The following is an 18840-nucleotide window of genomic DNA, read 5'->3' on the forward strand; positions in this document are numbered from 1 at the left end:
TTTCACACGCTGCAATATCTAATGGTTTCATCTGTCCTTAATCCAGCACAAACTGGAGGGAGGCCTTCTGGCACTGGGCCAGTTCCAGCACGCACTGGACGAGGTTCTGGCCTGGATGAGCCACACCGAGGAGCTGCTCAATGACCAGAGGAAGGCTGGAGGAGACCCCAAAGCTGTCGAGATAGAGCTTGCCAAGCATCATGTACGACAAAAGTAGTTTTTTTTTCTCCATGCAAATTCAAATATGTAAGGTACCTTTAAATAACCATGGGTTTAGCAAATGAGCTTTAGAAAAAGAACAAGGAGGCAGTAGATTCATCATCCTGAATTGTTGTACTTTTACCCATGCAGACTTAGTTTTGTGCATCAGATCCATCCACCCAACATCACGCCATTTCTGGCTGCTTTAACTCTACAGGTTCTCCAGAATGATGTGTTGGCTCATAAGGCGACAGTTGAGACGGTCAATAAGGCCGGTAATGATCTGGTGGAGTCCAGCGCTGGTGAGGAAGCTTCCGGTCTGCAGAGCAAACTGGAGAACCTGAACCAGCGGTGGAAAGCCATCCTGGAGAAGTCGGGGCAGAGGAAGCAACAGCTAGAGAGCGCTCTGCTTCAGGTACTGTATGAAAAATTATTTTCATCACAATGTAGAAGGCTCTCCCAGGGGAGCAAGTAAGTTATGTCAAAGTCATAAATTATTTTGGAGGGGTGAGCTCCATCACTGCCCCCCCTCCTCATTCCTTTTCTATTCATAACTCTGACCTTTAGCAGGGTACTATGATGTGAGGGGGGATATGAGGAACAGAAATATGTCCTGGATTTAGATTTTTATTCACATTTCTTTTTGAAAAGTTCCCTTAAAAGACATAATCCATCCCAGGTTTAGAGTATTCATATTTAAAAAAAAAAGTGCCAAAAAAATCCAATCAAAGATTTCATTTGGAACCCAGTTAACTTACAACATTTTAACAGCAACACTTATTTGTGTGATTTGTGATCAACAGCTTTATTTTGTTACATTTCAGGCTTTTTAATTTATACTGCTGAATACCAAAGACACTTTTGGTTACTAAATGAATGAATTAATAACTCTGACATCGTCCTCTCTGAGCAATAGGTTGCTAACAATGAGTGTGTGTGAGACACCTTTTGTCCTGACTCAGGTTGTATTGTGTTGTAGGCCCAAGGTTTCCATGGTGAGATAGAAGATATGCAGCAATGGCTGAAAGACACGGAACGTCAGCTGTTGGCATCAAAGGCTGTGGGAGGCTTACCAGACACGGCCCGGGAGCAGCTTAACACCCATCTGGTATGTATTTAACAATATGAAAGGCTGTATACAGATGGCAGGCTAGTAAGGAGACAGCGATGTCTTTTCTGTGTTTTATCTGAAGTGTGAAAATTAAGTGACATTGCAAAATACACTACTTGCACCCCCCTGCAGAAGAAGACAAAAAGCCTTTTAAAGCGTTTCAAATTGATTCAGCCATGTCTGACTATAATGAATTTAGGAATGTCTCCCTTTTTTGTTTTCCTTTTCTCTAATGGAGAAACCCGAGACATTTTCACAACAAACTCTGCCTGAAGAAGCATTAGTATTGACATTTTATGGAACCAAAAACAGAGGGATCACTCGTGGGAACATGCCTCTGAGAGTCTAATTCTTCACCATTTTTAGAGTGGATTTAAACTAACATAAAAATGAAGTGCACTAACAAATTTATCACACATACTTCAGACTCATATTGTTATTCCAAACTAAAGCAGAGCTGTAATGTGGTCTATTTGACGAAAGCACCGCTCCCCTCATGTCATTGTGTCTTGTTATCTTGCAGGAGTTGTGTTCTGCCTTCGAGGTAAAGGAGGAGCTGTACCAGGAGCTGATGAACAAGGGTCACCAGCTGCTCGCCATAACACCCGAGGGTCCAGACAGCAACACGGAGCAGGACCTCGCCAACCTGAAGGACAAATGGGAAGCCGTGCAGGGGAAGGTTGTGGAGAGAAAGGTATGCAGCTAAGAGTTGTGGTGAGGACGGTAGACTTACACTGCTCTCGGCTTGATGATTCACAACTTCAGCTTTAGGTCCCAGTGAGAGATCGCTGACATACACTTGAGCCATGCCTGTAAGCCTCTAATCCCAGTGCCGATAATGAATGGTGTAAGGACGGCGTGCTGGCAGTGACACACAGGATGTGGTTACACTGTAGATCACAGCAGGTGAGTTACTGTCTGAGTCAGCGTGGAACAACTGCGGTCTTCTCACTGTTGCCACAGTGAACACTTGACAAGTGCATAAAATAAATAAATGAGCTAAGCTAATATGTGAGCCAAAATAGAGACTCATCAATTACTATGTTGTTCTTTCAGAAATCTTATTTATATGTTATTCCGTTGTGACAACATTTTATTCACTTTTGTTGCTACAATAAATAAACATCATCATTTCAACATATCAACATGGCAAAAAAGATCAATCTTCTCTCCCTCACCACTCTCACTCCAGATATGGAGCTTCTCATTCGGGCTGCTTGAGAGTTTGCTGTACCATTTTGCTTTTGCTTCCTATTTACTTTGGTCCTGTTCCCAGGAATTCAAAGTCTGGTAAATCTTAGAGCCGCAGAGAGTTTCAGCTGCTGGCCAAACTCTCTCAAGCAATGTGACACTTAAGAGAAAAGAGTTTATTCAAATAATAGAATAAGTAGTGACTATTAAACCGCAAGTCTTTATTTAACAAGACTCTCAACATGACCCACAGTATATGAGAGAAACACGGTATTACCCATAACTCTCATCAGGTCTGTAATGTCATTAACACAGCATTGATGATGCTGTAGCAAATGGATGTTTTCCAACAATGAAGTCACTGTGGATGTTTCTCTCATTCAATTAAAAGCTCATCATTCCATTTCTGCTTCCCCATCAGCCTCTCCAGAGATGTTAACTTCTTCCGTTTAAACAGAGGTCATGTTCGGCACAATTGAAGTGTAATTGTTTTTTCCCGTTCTCTTGATCTAGTGTTATGGCAACCAAGCGGTTTGTTTTTTCAGCAGCAGGGTCCAGGTTATAATAGTGCTCTGTTTAGAGAGAATTATTTTTTTTAGAGATTATTTCCATCACTGTGCATGATGGAGCCTAATGATGTGTTGTGTCTACAGGTGAAACTAGAAGAAGCCTTGACGCTGGCCACGGATTTCCACAACTCTCTGCAGGACTTCATCAACTGGCTCACCCAAGCAGAGCAGACGCTGAACATGGTTTCCCCTGCCTCCCTCATACTGGACACCATCATGTTTCAGATTGATGAGCATAAGGTAATGTTTGTGCAGAGAGGAGGGTTACACTGCCTCTGAAGTCAAATAAAAGTGCTAATGACATGATTGCTTTTTTTTCTGAAGCTAAGTGGGAGCATTTTTAAGCAGTTCTCGGCTTTTATCCAGCTGCTATGATAGTGCGTCATTTCTTTAGCCAGTGAAAAAGAATAAGTTATATCAGTGTCATATATAAAATAGCACTTATGTTAACTAAATCATCATTCAGCTTTGCCATCAAGCCAACATTGACTTAATGACTCCATCTGTTTCATCATTCAGAACAAAGCTCATTAGCACACATGAATAACATTACCTCCTCTGTTCAACTGCCTTTTGATATTATAACACCTGACCTAAACCTCTCTCCTCTCTGGGCTGTGCAGATGTTTGTGACAGAGGTGAACTCTCACAGGGAACACATCATTGAACTGGACAAGACAGGAACCCATTTGAAGTACTTCAGCCAGAAACAGGATGTGGTCCTGATCAAGAACCTGCTGCTCAGCGTGCAAGGCCGCTGGGAGAAGCTGGTGCAGCGGTCTGTTGAGCGAGGTCGTCTGCTGGATGACGCCAGGAAGAGGGCCAAACAGGTATGGACTAAATGGACTTTGTTTCACTTCTGTAAGGACTTTTTTTTATTGTCATTGGAAAGCTCTGGAAATAGTATATCAAGCATGTTTCTTATTCTGTCTTCAGCTTATTACAGCACATTCGTTAGTGTGGGCCTTTTTCTGTTCCTTGGGCCTGAAAAGCTAATCATCTGAACATGTAACAGGACTCGGCCATAAATCAAGTGAAATCATACCTTTTTCAAAATGCTTTATTTGTTTCTTTATCCTTCATTAGTTCCATGAAACTTGGAATAAACTGATGGAATGGTTGGACGAATCTGAGAAGACTCTGGATTCAGAAGTGGAAATTGCCAACGATCCAGACAAAATCAAGACACAGCTGGCGCAGCACAAGGTGTCTGAGCATTGTCTTGTCACGCTTTACTGGGGAAAAGAATGAAAGTTAAAATAGCCAGGCACCTTTGGCAGCAGAGTGTCATTTATTTAACAGAAACAGCATCTGCATCCAAACCATTTTCTTTTTTTTACAAGTCAGAATAATGAGACCGTTTAAGTGCCATGTTTAATGTGCGATATATGAGTGTTGGAAGCAAACGATTCCAACAGCAAAAGCTATTTATGGGAATCACAGGATCTACAGAATGCGTTAGTAATGCTTGTGTTTGCAATACAGACTACCCAGTCCCCTCTGTTTGTCTCTGCAGTGTTATGTGGGGATATTGTGCTAATCCTATCATAATCCTGGGATGGACCAAATGTAACAGGAGTGATCTTGCTTTTGGATAATCTCTGTGGAGCAGTGGCTCTTGAGTTTTAACCCCTTTTTTTGTTTCCCTCACAGAATACTGTCTCCTTTATCACAAAACACACACAGACATATTAGGATACTATCTGACATGCCAACAGTAGCAGGAAAGACAATGTTCACTCTAACCCTGTGCATCTAAATCATAAGACTTAAAACAATCCACTAAAATTGACTGTTGTCTGCTTGTTCATTTTCTAAATACAGTAAAAAAGAAGAAAAATAAATCCTTAATTGTTTTGGAGGTTGGAGCTTTTTGATGACAGTGTTTCTCATACACAGGAGTTCCAAAAAGCTGTGGGCAGCAAACACTCCGTGTACGATACCACCACTCGAACAGGGCGGGCCTTGAAAGACAAGACCTCCCTTCGGGATGATAATCAGAAATTGGACGACATGCTGAGTGAACTGAGGGACAAATGGGACACCGTTTGTGGCAAATCGGTAGAAAGGTAAGGATACATCTTCCCAAATCTTTTGCTGTATTCGACCCCATCAACTACTAGTCAAACTATTTGCAGTAAGATTTTTCATTTACTATTAATGATTCGTGCTCTCACGCAGACAAAACAAGCTCGAGGAGGCCCTGTTGTTCTCCGGCCAGTTTACAGACGCTCTCCAGGCTCTCATTGACTGGCTGTACAGAGTGGAACCTCAACTGGCTGAGGACCAGCCCGTACACGGAGACATAGACCTGGTTCTCAACCTGATAGACAACCACAAGGTAGGAAACAACACCAGACCACATCTAGGGCTGCTCTAGCCTGACAAGCCAAACCCACATCAAGATGTTGGGTCTGGGAACTCACCATTGGCAGCGCTCAATCCGAGGGGCGGGATAAACGGTTGGCTTTCAAATTCCCTCTGCACGCAATAGGATAGCGCTACAACCAGGCACAGCAACGAAGAAGGTAGCAGAGCTAGTTGATAGATTAAACTTTAAACTTTTGCTGTATCCGGTCGGCAAAACTTCCTTTTTTAAGAATGACTTCAGTGCCGTGTTTTGTTCTTTTCTCAAAGAAAAGCTTAACGCCAAGTCTTCCAGAAGACAGCTGTTCCCAGCAGCAGCAGCCATAAGCCCGCCCACCAACTCTATACAAGATGTGATTGGCCTGACCAGAGTTTGGTTTTTCCAGCTCGCAAGCCAACAGAGAGTGCCTAGACCACCCTGGCTGCAAATTAAATTTGCTGCCTCTAGGGTGCATCAAGATTTCTAGGCTAGGGCTGCTCGGTTATGGAAAAAAACCATAATGACAATTATTTTTGGTCAATATTGAAATCACGATTATTTAACAAGATTACTCATTGACTATTGGAAAGATATTGCATTTATTTACGTTAATCAACAGTGAAAACACCTTGAACTGTGAAATTTCCCTTTAAACTTTTTTTTTTCATTCAGAACACAAGACAAAATAAGAGTTTACATGCAAAAAGTAATTCGCAAAATAATTTCTTTTCTCGACATTGTTTTTGTGATCGCTAGGAGTCGAAATCAAAATAGCGATCAAAGTTTGATTAATTGCACTGCCCTAACCACATCACAGCATGACCCAAAAGCTTGTGTTGATCTGCTGGCTGAACGTCATAAAAAGTCTTCAGTTGCAGCATCGAAACCCAACTTCAAAAGCATAAAGGTTTTCACTGCTGTATTAACACCACCCTTTCCTTTCATCACTGATTGTTTCTCATCACAAAAGACAACAAAGGACACTTAAACCACGCCAGGGTTGGACTTTAAATTCAAACAACAAAAGGGCTAGCATTGCAGTACCTTTTCATTGAGAGTCTCTGTTCTGTAAAGTTTTCTGTCTAGCAAAGATGTCTGGAAAACTGATGTTATGTTTGGACACTCCCAATCTTAGTATTAATAATAACTGCACTACATCAGCAGCAGAAGTCATTCTTTTTCTGTTGCACCAGCAGCTGTGACTCTGTTGAAGTGCAATATTGTAATCCACAATTTCCCTCTGTACTTTTACAATGAAATTATAAATGAAATGAATTACGCAAATCTTGAACTAGTCAGTAAGTTGTATGTGGATTCATGTTGCTTGACTGTGTCCTTCTCTGATTGGTCGCTGCAGGTTTTCCAAAAGGAGTTAGGAAAGAGGACAGTGAGCGTTCAGGCCCTCAAACGTTCAGCCAAGGAGCTGATTGAGAGCAGTCACGATGACTCGTCCTGGGTCAAAGTTCAGATGCAGGAGCTGGGAACTCGCTGGGAGACGGTGTGCAACCTCTCAGTGTCCAAACAGGCCCGTCTGGAGCAGGCCCTGTGTCAGGTTGGTACTGTGGAGCCCCTACTGTCCAGTCGTTAGATACCAGGTAAACTGACTCTATGAGCATGACTGATCTGTATCCTCTGGCTGCAGGCTGAGGAGTTTCACTCGACTGTTCATATCCTGCTGGAGTGGCTGGCTGAGGCAGAGCAGAGTTTGCGTTTCCATGGCAGCCTGCCTGATGATGAGGAGGCTCTGCAGGCGCTTATCGAACAACACAAGGCAAGCAATGCAAATATTTATATAGTTTTATCTGAAGCAGAATTTTAGGTTTATATTAAAATTTTACATTTTGACAGTTTTGGTTGTTTTAATAAATAAATGTAACATGCTGGCATAAATATTTTGTCTTTTGCTTGAGTAAACTTAAAGTCTTAAAGTTAAGACCCTAATTCTGTAATTGGAACAAGAAGATGCCATGTCATCTTTCATGCAAAAAATGCTAAGATATTTATCTTAGTTATGATTCCATTTTAATAAAATAGCTCTGCCTTGCTTGCATTTTAAAACAACTTCATGAGCAGTGCTTCCCTTTTATGTTTGCTGAAGAGAATCCACTTGTAAATCTTCTTCGTTCCCATTTGCTATTTTTAAGGAGTTCATGAAGAAACTGGAGGAAAAGCGAGTGGCTCTAAATAAAGCAACCAGTCTGGGGGAAGCCATTCTGGTCATCTGCCATCCAGACTCTATCACTACCATCAAACACTGGAACACCATCATTAAAGCCCGGCTCGAAGAGGTCAGTTCACAGCTGCATGCATGCCTTTCATACCCACAGGTATGATGGAGCACAATTACACAATCTGGCTGCTTCAAGCAACAATAGACTTCCTCCAGATTTTTGCAAAAAATTACTAAATTCACATTTTGTGGTGTGTGTCTCATCACACAAAAGGAATTGCTCTGTGTCTGTTCAATATGAGTAATGTGTGTAATGTTACTGTTACAGGTGCAGGCTTGGGCAAGGCAGCACCAGCAGCGGCTGGCCACGGCCCTCACTGAGTTGTTAGCCACTCGGGAGCTCCTGGAGAATCTGCTGACTTGGCTACAGTGGGCTGAGACCAACCTCAACGATAAGGACAAAGAGCAGCTGCCGCAGGAGATCGAGGAGGTCAAAAGCCTCATAGCAGAACACCAGGTAAAGTGAAGCTACATATAAAAATAACTAGCATAGTTTTTCAGTTACTTAGATTTTTCACAGTACTGTAGTTGACTGCAAGTGTACATGAACCAAACACTTTTCCCTGCAGGCCTTCATGGAGGAAATGACCAGGAAGCAACCAGATGTTGACAAAATCACTAAGACACACAAAAGGAAGCCTGCTGTGGAGCCCCCAGTCCAGTCTCACATCCCTGTGCTCGACAAAGCAAGAAGTGGAAGTATGTATCCCACAAATACCCCCACATAGAGCATGACCTGAGCCATCTGGCCCAGTGTTTAGTCACTGCAGGGAGATGCAACATCCTTATCATGTCCATTTTAGCACCTGGAATGATGTCATTGATAATGCATTCCTCCTGTTTCCATTGTGAGAGCACAGTCACTATGAAAGTTTATGTCTTTCCCTTGCAGGAAAACGTTCTCCTACACAAACGATGTATGCGTCAGCAACACAACCTCCCATTGAAACCAAGAACCCGCGGGTTAACCTGCTGGTCACTAAGTGGCAGCACGTGTGGCTGCTGGCTTTGGACCGAAGGAGGAAACTCAATGACGCCTTGGACAGACTGGATGAGGTAATCAAGTTCAGGTTTTAAACAGACCCGCGCTCAGTATGATTGCAAGCAGTTTGGTTTCTGCAAAGTTGTGCTCATATCACCCTTTGTCGCTTCTGTGCAGTTGAAGGAATTTGCCAACTTTGACTTTGATGTGTGGCGGAAGCGCTACATGCGCTGGATGAACCATAAAAAGTCCCGTGTCATGGACTTCTTCCGCCGCATTGACAAAGATCAAGATGGCAAGGTGACCCGACAGGAGTTCATAGAGGGCATCCTCTCTTCCAGTAAGTGTCCAATTTACAAACTCACAACTGAACAGCATGTATACCAGCCAGCCAAATGCTCATTTTGTACCACTTTAATGGCTCTTCTATAGAATTCCCCACCAGTCGTCTGGAGATGAGTGCTGTGGCAGACATATTTGACAGAGACGGGGACGGATACATTGACTACTATGAGTTTGTGGCAGCTCTTCATCCAAACAAGGACGCTTACAAACCGCTGACAGACGCTGACAAAATTGAAGATGAGGTGATATGAACTCTCATGCCCAGAATTTCTAAATGTAAACCTAGAGATGTGTTTAGGGACTTACGCTTCAATTAAATGTTCTCTGTTTGTAGGTGACACGACAAGTAGCAAAATGCAAATGTACAAAACGATTCCAAGTGGAGCAAATTGGTGCAAACAAATACCGGGTAAGCAGATTTTAACTAAACATTTTCTCAAGAGCAAATGTTTCAACAAATACAAACAATTATTGTGAAATGTTTTAAATACCAGTAGCTTGGTTTCACCGAAGAGTAAGTGCTGCATTAAAAGGCCAATGCATGGTAAAAACTCTAACCTTTCTACATTTTGTTTTTTATTGTTCCTCACATCACCAGTTCTACCTTGGAAACCAGGTACATATGAAAGTCCTCTTCTGTTTTTTTTCCCCTCTGTTCTGTGCCTTATCAAGCCTTATGTGCTTTTTCATTTACCATGTTTGTTTTCTAATTAACACTCTCAGCCCAGATTCCTGGCTGGTGTTTACAGACTGAAACTCAGAAGTAGAAATAAACATCTATGGCCATAATTTAATCCATAAGGAACACTGGCCTAAAATGTGTTTTCAGTCTAATATAACACTTTTATTTGAAATAACTAATGAATGAAGCATTAAAGGCCCTATGTGTTTTAAGTTTTCGGTGATTAGAGCATTTTTCAGATTATTCTGATGACGTTAGTTTTTGTTTTGTTGAAAAATAAGACAAACCAGGTGAAAATTAGGATAGTAAATATTTATATATCTACTTTTGAGTTTCAGAAAATACAATATTATAAGCCAATACCATTTCAGGCCATATTTTTTATTAGTCCACAGGCATTAATTCATCTGCTGGGCAGTTTGGAAAATAATGCTTTCTGTGTGCTTGCCTTTGGCGCTTCAGTATCATGGGAATGATTTACCTCAACATTGGCTGACATACTTTTGTGCAACTGACACTGTTTATTAATTTATTTTCATAGTTGGGCAACCTTGATGATTTCAATGAATACTATGCTTTTCATTTTACCTCCTGAGTTAATATGTCTTGACAAATTGCATGTTGCAATCTAGGATTACTGATATGTGATCATGTGCCACATGCTTCCTGTAGATTGTTTGGATTAAGATTAATATTTGGGGGGTGTTAGTAAGAGGGGATAGGGCGGGGCATTAGTGTTGGTTTGTGAACTAGTTTGTATTGATGTGTCGCACAACAATGAATTGAAATAATTCTTTCGACAGTTTGGTCTGGTTCACTGCTTACATGACTCCTTAATCGGCGATGAGACAATAGCAAACAGGGAAAATCTAAATCTTACCCCCCACCTACACGTTGCAGTTTTGGAAAGCTGTATTCTGGTAAATAGTTATTTTTAAGATGTTTCTTGTGCCTTTTTTTCCTCCAGATCACCATCACATTTAATGTATTTGATCACTTATATCACCAGTGGCATTTAATCATTATAATAATCATTCAAGTGGAAGATAATTTACTGAAGAGACTTCATGAGATAATAGGCACTTAGCCGAGGCTCATCATTGTTTGCTCATGTCTGCGTGTCACACTGTGGTGGATTAGACTGAAATGATTTGAACCATTCTTCATGTCCTAGCTGCATTGGGTCTGCATCAGTGTCAGTGCATCCTGAGCATTTAAGTCGTAGTTGTAGAAAGCGCAACAAAGTGCTGGATTGCAGGAGATTGCTGTTTGTCCGCTTGATCATGATGTGGAGTGGTTTTTGACAGAAAGCATGCGGCTGTGATTGTCCTGTGTGAATTATGTCTTTGTGCTAATGCTCATGGTCATATCCAACTGGCAGACTTCTGTCTATCACCTCATAAAGCCTGCACCATCACATCCATAATAACGTGCTCAGTGTTCTCATGTTTGTCATGTGTGGTTGGTATGATGAAGGCACAGTATTTTACACTTTAGTGCCTCCTGGTGGTAAAATAATGTGCCTTCAGTTAATGTGTTTTTTTCACAGGCTCCACATGCAGTAACTGCAGCAAACTGAAGCCAGACACTGTCGGACTCAAGTCAGACATTACAACCAGAAACCACACGTTAACTAAAATTATTCAAATTTTATAAATGAATAAAAAGTCCACTGCTGTATCAGTTAAGTGTGCAAAGCTGTAAAGTTTGTGTAACTGCTGTATATAAAATACAGGAGCTCAAATTCAATTTGCTATAAACTGTAACAGATATCGATGTAGAGCCTGACTGATAGTGATTTGGGCTGATTTGGCTATTTTGGATTTGAAAATGATTATATGATAGTGAAATATCAGCCAATTTGTCTAAAAATGTTGAAGTCAACTAAAGGCACCGTTTCTAAGTTACCAGAAGTACTTTTTTTGCCTTTTTTTTATTATAACCCAAAATGATATACACATATACCAATATACAATATCTGTAATAAGCCAGAATTAGCTAATAATTTTACCTCAAATGAGTCCGGCTCAACATCAAATGATTGTACGTGTGAGGAAATGTTAGGTAACTGAACATAACAGTTAGTTAAGCATGAACTCATTTAGAATGAATGGACTCCTATAGTAATTTAGGAACATTACATTTGGATTACACTACCAGAGGAAACCAGTTGGATCAGCCTTTGTGTAATTTGTGTCACTGAGAATGAAAACTGAAAATGTACTTTTTTACATCATAGTCCTGTTTGTGTAAATGTGTGCAACATGGAAATCAGTGCTGAACTGGACAAAAAGCATATTTGGTGGCTGTTTGATTTTTGCATGGAACATTTTGATTGAAGTTGTCTAATTCCACACAAAAAATGAATTGGAATAAATGTGATTATCCGAGCCCGTCTGGTTTCCAGTGTTGCACAGCTTCGCCTGCAGTGAGAGAGTGTTCACAGAGGTCAGTGTTTTCACACATCCCCTCTCTGTTTAACTTCCGTAGTTTGGAGACTCTCAGCAGCTTCGTCTAGTACGTATTTTACGCAGCACTGTGATGGTGCGGGTGGGCGGAGGCTGGATGGCTCTGGATGAGTTCCTGGTGAAGAACGACCCGTGTCGAGGTGAGTTCAAAAGTTCCCCACGAGAAGTCACAAAGCACGGCTGATTGATTAAATACTGAAACGTGTACACATCCAATTCTGTCTAGAATTGCGAACATGTTACACTTTGGGTTATTAATCCTTTTAAAAAAATGTCTTTAGGAAGGTGAACATTGCTAAGGTCTCCAATTGTCCAATTGATGCTTTACAAACACCATTCTATTGCTGTGCGCTACAGCTTTATCGAGCGTTACTATTGATTAAGATTATTATTTTAAAGATTATTTTATGAATATTTTAATAGATACAGAGTAAAACTACAGTTTGAACCATTACAGCCACAATGTGTGGTAAATGATCATGTTAATGTGAACTGATTTGAAATCATTACAACCTGATAAGGGTGAGGATTACATACATATACCGTACATTATTTAGGATTAAAGTCAGATAATCCATTTCTCAGTTAGAAACAGTGATATTCCTTTCACCAAAATGACATGGTGTTTCATTAGTTAATATATTATTTCAGAATAACCAACTGTAAAGGAATTAGTATGTTCTTGGGTTCCAGATCCATCCAAGGCTTTGGAGAGTATAAGAGTCTAAACCATGGTTTGAATATAAGTGAAAGTAACCACTGTGACGGTCTTTTCTTTTTGTACTGATTTATAGTATACTTTGGAATCATGTTAGTAGTTATTTACTTTCTTCTGTTGTCTGTTAACTGAGCTCTAAAAAATTAAAATAACAGGAAAAACTGAGTGAAATAACACAGAAAGACTCAAATTATCTCTTAGAAAATGTATTTTTTTAATTTGTGGGCTGATTTTTTTATTTTTTATTTTGTTAGGCATGAACATTGAAAGTAAGAACAGTTATTTATAGCTACAAATTATAGGGCCAAGTCGCAATACAATTTCTGATTGCCCACCTAAGAGATGTATATCAGTATGAACTCATCCTCTCTGTGCCCACGTCTCGTGCAAAAGCTTTATGTACTCTGCTTGTTTCTGCTGTCTTCTGTATTAATGATGAATCTCTGTATTTCCTGCTGAACCTTCCTCCTGCTGAACATGATATCATTTCTTCTAGTTCATCACCACGGGAGCAAAATGTTGCGCTCGGAATCAAACTCTTCAATTACTCAGTCTCCTATAGGTTGGCAAATCTCACAATATCTCACCTTGTTCCATGAACCCACCAGTGGTATGTGTGTCTGCACATCCGAGTGTGTGCTGCTTGTGTTGGTCTCGGTGTGTTGGTCTACCATAGCTGTGTGTGAGCGCTCATCGTGAATGGCATTCTCACAAACTGTCTCCACTCACTATCAACTGTCATTCAACTCCGGTTGGTTTTCATGCATGCAGTTGTTTTGTGTGCTGTCACTTTCTCTAAAGGCACTATTTTGGGACTTGTTGCACCAGATGAGCTTTTGACTCTCTCAGCATGTAGCGAGCGGTTCTCAGCCGCGCTTCATTTGCAGTTCTCAGGTTTGCTTGACAATCAAACAAACAAAAACCCTGTGAGAGGTTCAAGAGATGCTTAGCTGAATACAGTATATTACCTGTAAATATACAGTAAAACTGAACTAGCATTGTCATTGGGGAGAATGATGAAGATGTCTCGATATAACACACACAACAACAACACTGTAACAGTATTCACCTCACTGTTTACTTTGTTTGACAGTGTGGCTTAGTGATTAAATCTGCTTGTAAGCCGGTTTGTTTTTCACACAACTGGTGCAAGGTCTGCAAGGTTTATTCTGCGTAGTTTATGATTTCTTGGTTTTTGTTATTTTTCTCATTTGGGCTGTTTTGGTGTGGGAGTGTTTGGGCACACTTTGATTTGTTTGAATCCTTTCACCATTTGTTTAGCAGTCCAAGCAAACAAAGAAGTGCTGCTGGTTGAGAAACAAAATGTGTATCCCACTGCTGTTGCAGCAGTATGGATGAGAAGTGAAACAGCATGAGTCTTGTGTTTTCATTGTTTATTCAGTATTCAAATCACAACTTTTATTTATTCATTTTAAATATTCTGCTTTATTTAAAGTCCCATCCTGGTAACACTTTATGTTATATATTTCCCAGTCATTTATTTAGAAGTTTCCTGGAAATAACTATGTGATGTGGTGCTAAATGCGAAAACAGTGACAGTGTTACATTTTTACATTTCCAATTCATTAATAATAATTATTTTTTAGTGTAGCCTACAAAGACTATTAGTTGCAAAATGGAGTTTTGTGAAATTTCTCCACAGCCAAGCAAACAATTCAGCATGTATGAAGTATACAGTGTATAATAATAATAATAATTGATATTTGCTTGGGTGTAAATGGAGCAGTTCTTTCAAAAAAATGTCTAGTTTACCTAAAATTAGTACCAAACTCCATAGTTATTTCTAGGAAATTAGGGACTTAAAGTGGAAAATAAAGTGTTAAGTCACATCATCATAAAACACCAATCAAAGAAATACTAAATAAAATAATCCCAGTTGTATTTATGCAATATGGCTCATTTGGAGTGTGGTTTCTTAGCTAAAGGCAGGACCAACATGGAGCTGCGAGAGAAGTTCATCCTCCCGGAGGGAACCACTCAGGTGATGGCGAGCTTCCGCTACAGAGGTCGGAGATCTCGGCCGTCATCCAGAGGAGCTTCTCCCAACAGATCCACCTCCAGTCAGAGCTGTGCGGTCCCATCGAACCCAGTAGTGACCAGTACACCCAAGGTGAGAGGCTCCACTCTGCTGGGAGAGCCAGTTCTCTGGTTGTCTGTCACTGTCGATTGATCACTCCCCGCCATGATTTTCCTCTCATTTATCGGACTTCATTTATTCAGTTTACATTATTTGATCACATTCTTGTTTATTTTTTGTGTGTTTCTTCCATCTAGTGTTTCTGGTAGTTTGATTTGTGAATCCATATCTGTTTTTTTTTTTCATTTGCCATTGTTCCCCAGACTCCCCAACACATAACCCGCAATTATGATAAGCCCTGGCTTACAAACAGCAAACCCTCCACTCCTCTTAAATCATCAGACTCCTTTGGGAGCCAAGGGTCATCCTCAGAGGTATAGTCATATGGTTTAGTCGTATACAGCACATGATGTGGGACGCTTCAGAGTTATGACCCAACTGAAATCCACTGCATGATTATCAAAACCGAGACAAATATATATATATATATATATATATATATATATATATATATATATATATATATATATATATATACATATATATTATATGTTACCAGTAAGCCTCAATAGAGCTCCTAGTTGGTGTATTTGTTAGTGGTATATATTTCTGATTTAGCTGATTTCCAGTTTTATTCTGCAGACTTTAGTTGGGTCTATAAACTCTAACTTCTTTGATTACTAATGGGCTATATTTCATTCTTGCTTGACAAAAATATCTGTCTCTTTAATGCCACTATACTATGAACTACTTTATATGTAATCTATGCATGTGTTTAATGACTTTCTAACAACAGGTGTAACATATAATCCAAATACTAACTGCTTCCAAAATACATTTCCAAGTTGTTGCAAAAATAAGGATTTTGAAAGGATTTTTTTTTGGTCAAATTTCAAACTAACTCAACAACGATCGTAGTGCTTTCTGATAAAACTTGTTGTGTACTTCAGTTAATATGGACTGCTTTCTAAAACACTGTCATTGTACTGTGCAGTTAACTCCCATTGATTACAAGTATAAGTAATTCAAGTTCTTTCCTTTGCAGAGTACACCAGTTCAAGGCAGTAAATTACGTCTTCCTGGGTACTTGTCAGGCAAGGGATTTCAGTCTGCTGAGGAGGGAACCTTGATCAGCGCTGCTGTACTGAAAGCTCGAGCACAGACGATAGGTGGTGAGTAGAGAGCAACTTCAGTGTCTCTTTTCATCATATTTTAAAGATAATGTTTTTGTCTGTTGTTTGGGGCAGACTCGCAGCTCCTTAAAAGTGTGTGAATTAAAGGAATGAAAACCTGATGAAGAACAAACCATTTTTATATGTTTAAATAAAACATGTTGAGATTGCCAAAAACCTTTTCAGGGGTCTAAGGAGTGATTTCTAGTCTGTACTGTAGAAGATGATGGGTCAAGCATCTGAGATGTCACCCACAGGTCACTGAAGGTGTTGGAAAAATCACAAAACAGTATTGGATAAAAGACTAGAAATTCAATGATAGTGACTGCAAATCCATGTCTTACTTTACCCAGAAGGCAACACATTAGCCTCAGACAGCTAGCATTTGTTTTGATAACTAGCTTGTTAGCAATAAACTGAAATTACTAACGGCAGTTAGAAATTGAGTATATATTGATAGTCATCCATAAAGGGCAGCTAAAAGATGCTAATCTGTACCTGTACTTAGAGCTGTCCACTTGTGATTCGATCACTCGGGTCTTACTTTAACCCTGGAGTTGTCTTTTTGATTTTCTAGGTCAAAATTGAAGTATTTTTGGTCACGTTTTCGTCTGTTGTTTTCTGTGCCTTTTGACACTTTTGTGGGGGTTTTCCCCCACGTTTTTGAAAATTTTTGCACCCTCGCGATGTCTTCTCGTCAACCAAGCAACTTTTTGTTTTTTTGGGTCAAAATTTTAAATTAAAACTTGTTTCCCAACTGTTTTTCGACATTTTTGTCACTTTTTTCAACATTCTTTTATAAAAAAAAAAAACTCTTCAAATGCTATAAATTTGAATAAAAAACTCTTAATTCAAGTAGTGAACTGATCATTTGTTTTACTTGTGAAGAGTAATAGTTGTACGGAACCATCCACATTATTATAATTTTTTCAATTTGGTTGAAAGAAAACCAACATTTCTGATATAGAAGCTTTTTGAAAATGAGTCAAATTTACCCCGAGGACAACAGGAGGGTTTATACCAGGTCAAACGGAGCTAGCAGTTAAACTGCTACTGTGAAAGTAGCAGTTGCTACTAGCTACAGAATGTTCACACTGACACTGACTTTACTGTTGAGGCTCATCCTTAGTAGTTCATTAATCATTATCCTTGATTTGATCTTTCTAGAGCCGAGAAAGAATTCCAGCCGACCTGGAAGTAAAGCTGGAAGCAGAGGGAGCAGTCGCAGAGGAAGTGACGCCTCTGACTTTGACATCTCAGACATCCAGTCTGTGTGCTCAGACGCATCTGAGACAGTCGGTGACTCAAGCCGAGCGACGCCGCGCTCAGCGTCCCGTCAACGCGGAGGAAAACCCTCCAAGATCCCCACTCCTCAGAGAAGAACCACTCCCACAAGCAAACTGGCCAAGGGATCCAAGCGATAGTCAGTGGCCTTGAAAACAAACAACCCAGGAGCTAGTTGCACCCTAAACACGTAACGGACACTGGAGATATCTAACTTAAAAGACTGTGTTGAGTGTTATTTAAATTGTTGCGAAGATGTAAAATATTCTGTTGAGAGGCAATATGGTTTAATATTATGTGAGAATGGAATGTTAATGGCCTTGTGTATTTGTTTTTAATGTATTTTATTTTTGTGAAACATGTCAAATTGTTTTTATCGTATTTTATTTTATTGATGCAAAAAACCTGTAGAGGTTTGACAAACACTAGAAAACCTGGGAATGACTACATTGTAAGGTTAGCTTACCTTTCTAAACACACTAATGAAGAGCAACACGCGGGATAGCGCTCTGAGAGTTACTGAATGTACTGTAATTTGTTTGCTGATGTTTGGAGTAGATGGTGCATTATCGTACCATTTGAGACACTGCAATTATCTATTTAAGTGCTATCATATACTGCCAACATGCATTTAAAGGGCAATGCAATATACTACAATAAACCCCAGTAAGCACTGCAGAAACCTTTGAAAAACACTATTTAAGGCAAGTTGCAAAAACCTCGTAATAATGAAGCTTTTAGGTCCTGTTTGTTTGTGAGCAGCTGCAGTCCCTCTTTTGTTTGACCACTTCACAGCAGTGTGTGTATGTTGACCTTAAAGAGGTGCCTCTCCATGTAGACATTCTCTTATGCATCCATGTCAATGTATGGTTAATTTCGGTAGAGCTGAAATTGTCACTGTAACAATACTTTGTAATAAACCTGCTTGCAGAAAGCCACCCACAACAACTGGTATAGACCACAGAATCCTCTCTGCTTTGCTGGTTGTAGCTCATTTTATTAGCTTAGCTAGCAGCTAGTCTGTCCGTCGGTCAGTCGGTCCATCACCTCGCTTTAGACTGAAATATCTTAACAACTATTGGATGGATTGCCGTGAAATTTCATACAGACATCCATGGCTCCCAAATAATTAATCCTACTGACTTTGATGACCCCCTGATCTTTCCACTAGCGCCACCATGAGGTTGACATTTTGGGATTTTAGTGAAAAATCTCGATTTGGATGGATTACCATGGAAATGCTACAGATATTTAAGTATCCCTTGAGGATGAATCCTAATTGTGATCCCTTGATTTTTCCTCTAGCGCCATCATCAGGTCAAACTCTTAACATCCAGTAAAATATCTCAAATATCTCTACTACTACTAGATTTTACACCCTACTGATCCCAGAACGTTTCATATCATGCCATCAATGGGTCGAAACTTCTACTTTTTCTTCA

General features: G+C 40.0%; 1 protein-coding gene across 2 annotated transcripts in view; it reads left to right on the plus strand.

The window, feature by feature from the left end:
* Positions 1 to 18346, plus strand: part of dst (dystonin) — a 104408-nt gene extending 86062 nt beyond the window's left edge. For both annotated transcript variants that reach the window (XM_028603345.1, XM_028603344.1), the window contains 24 exons: positions 47 to 202; positions 419 to 616; positions 1181 to 1309; positions 1836 to 2006; positions 3157 to 3312; positions 3696 to 3902; positions 4159 to 4278; positions 4972 to 5141; positions 5254 to 5413; positions 6777 to 6971; positions 7062 to 7190; positions 7564 to 7707; positions 7918 to 8106; positions 8219 to 8348; positions 8542 to 8705; positions 8809 to 8971; positions 9064 to 9218; positions 9311 to 9385; positions 9575 to 9592; positions 12149 to 12266; positions 14785 to 14975; positions 15206 to 15316; positions 15988 to 16114; positions 17282 to 18346. In XM_028603345.1, coding sequence (XP_028459146.1) covers positions 47 to 202; positions 419 to 616; positions 1181 to 1309; positions 1836 to 2006; positions 3157 to 3312; positions 3696 to 3902; positions 4159 to 4278; positions 4972 to 5141; positions 5254 to 5413; positions 6777 to 6971; positions 7062 to 7190; positions 7564 to 7707; positions 7918 to 8106; positions 8219 to 8348; positions 8542 to 8705; positions 8809 to 8971; positions 9064 to 9218; positions 9311 to 9385; positions 9575 to 9592; positions 12149 to 12266; positions 14785 to 14975; positions 15206 to 15316; positions 15988 to 16114; positions 17282 to 17538 — 3633 coding nt within the window. In that variant the 3' untranslated portion in view covers positions 17539 to 18346. The remainder of the gene's footprint in view (positions 1 to 46; positions 203 to 418; positions 617 to 1180; positions 1310 to 1835; positions 2007 to 3156; positions 3313 to 3695; positions 3903 to 4158; positions 4279 to 4971; positions 5142 to 5253; positions 5414 to 6776; positions 6972 to 7061; positions 7191 to 7563; positions 7708 to 7917; positions 8107 to 8218; positions 8349 to 8541; positions 8706 to 8808; positions 8972 to 9063; positions 9219 to 9310; positions 9386 to 9574; positions 9593 to 12148; positions 12267 to 14784; positions 14976 to 15205; positions 15317 to 15987; positions 16115 to 17281) is intronic.
* The last annotated feature ends 494 nt before the right edge of the window (positions 18347 to 18840 follow it).

The sequence above is a fragment of the Perca flavescens genome, chromosome 17 (genome assembly GCF_004354835.1).
Source record: "Perca flavescens isolate YP-PL-M2 chromosome 17, PFLA_1.0, whole genome shotgun sequence".
NCBI classification, from domain to species: domain Eukaryota; kingdom Metazoa; phylum Chordata; class Actinopteri; order Perciformes; family Percidae; genus Perca; species Perca flavescens.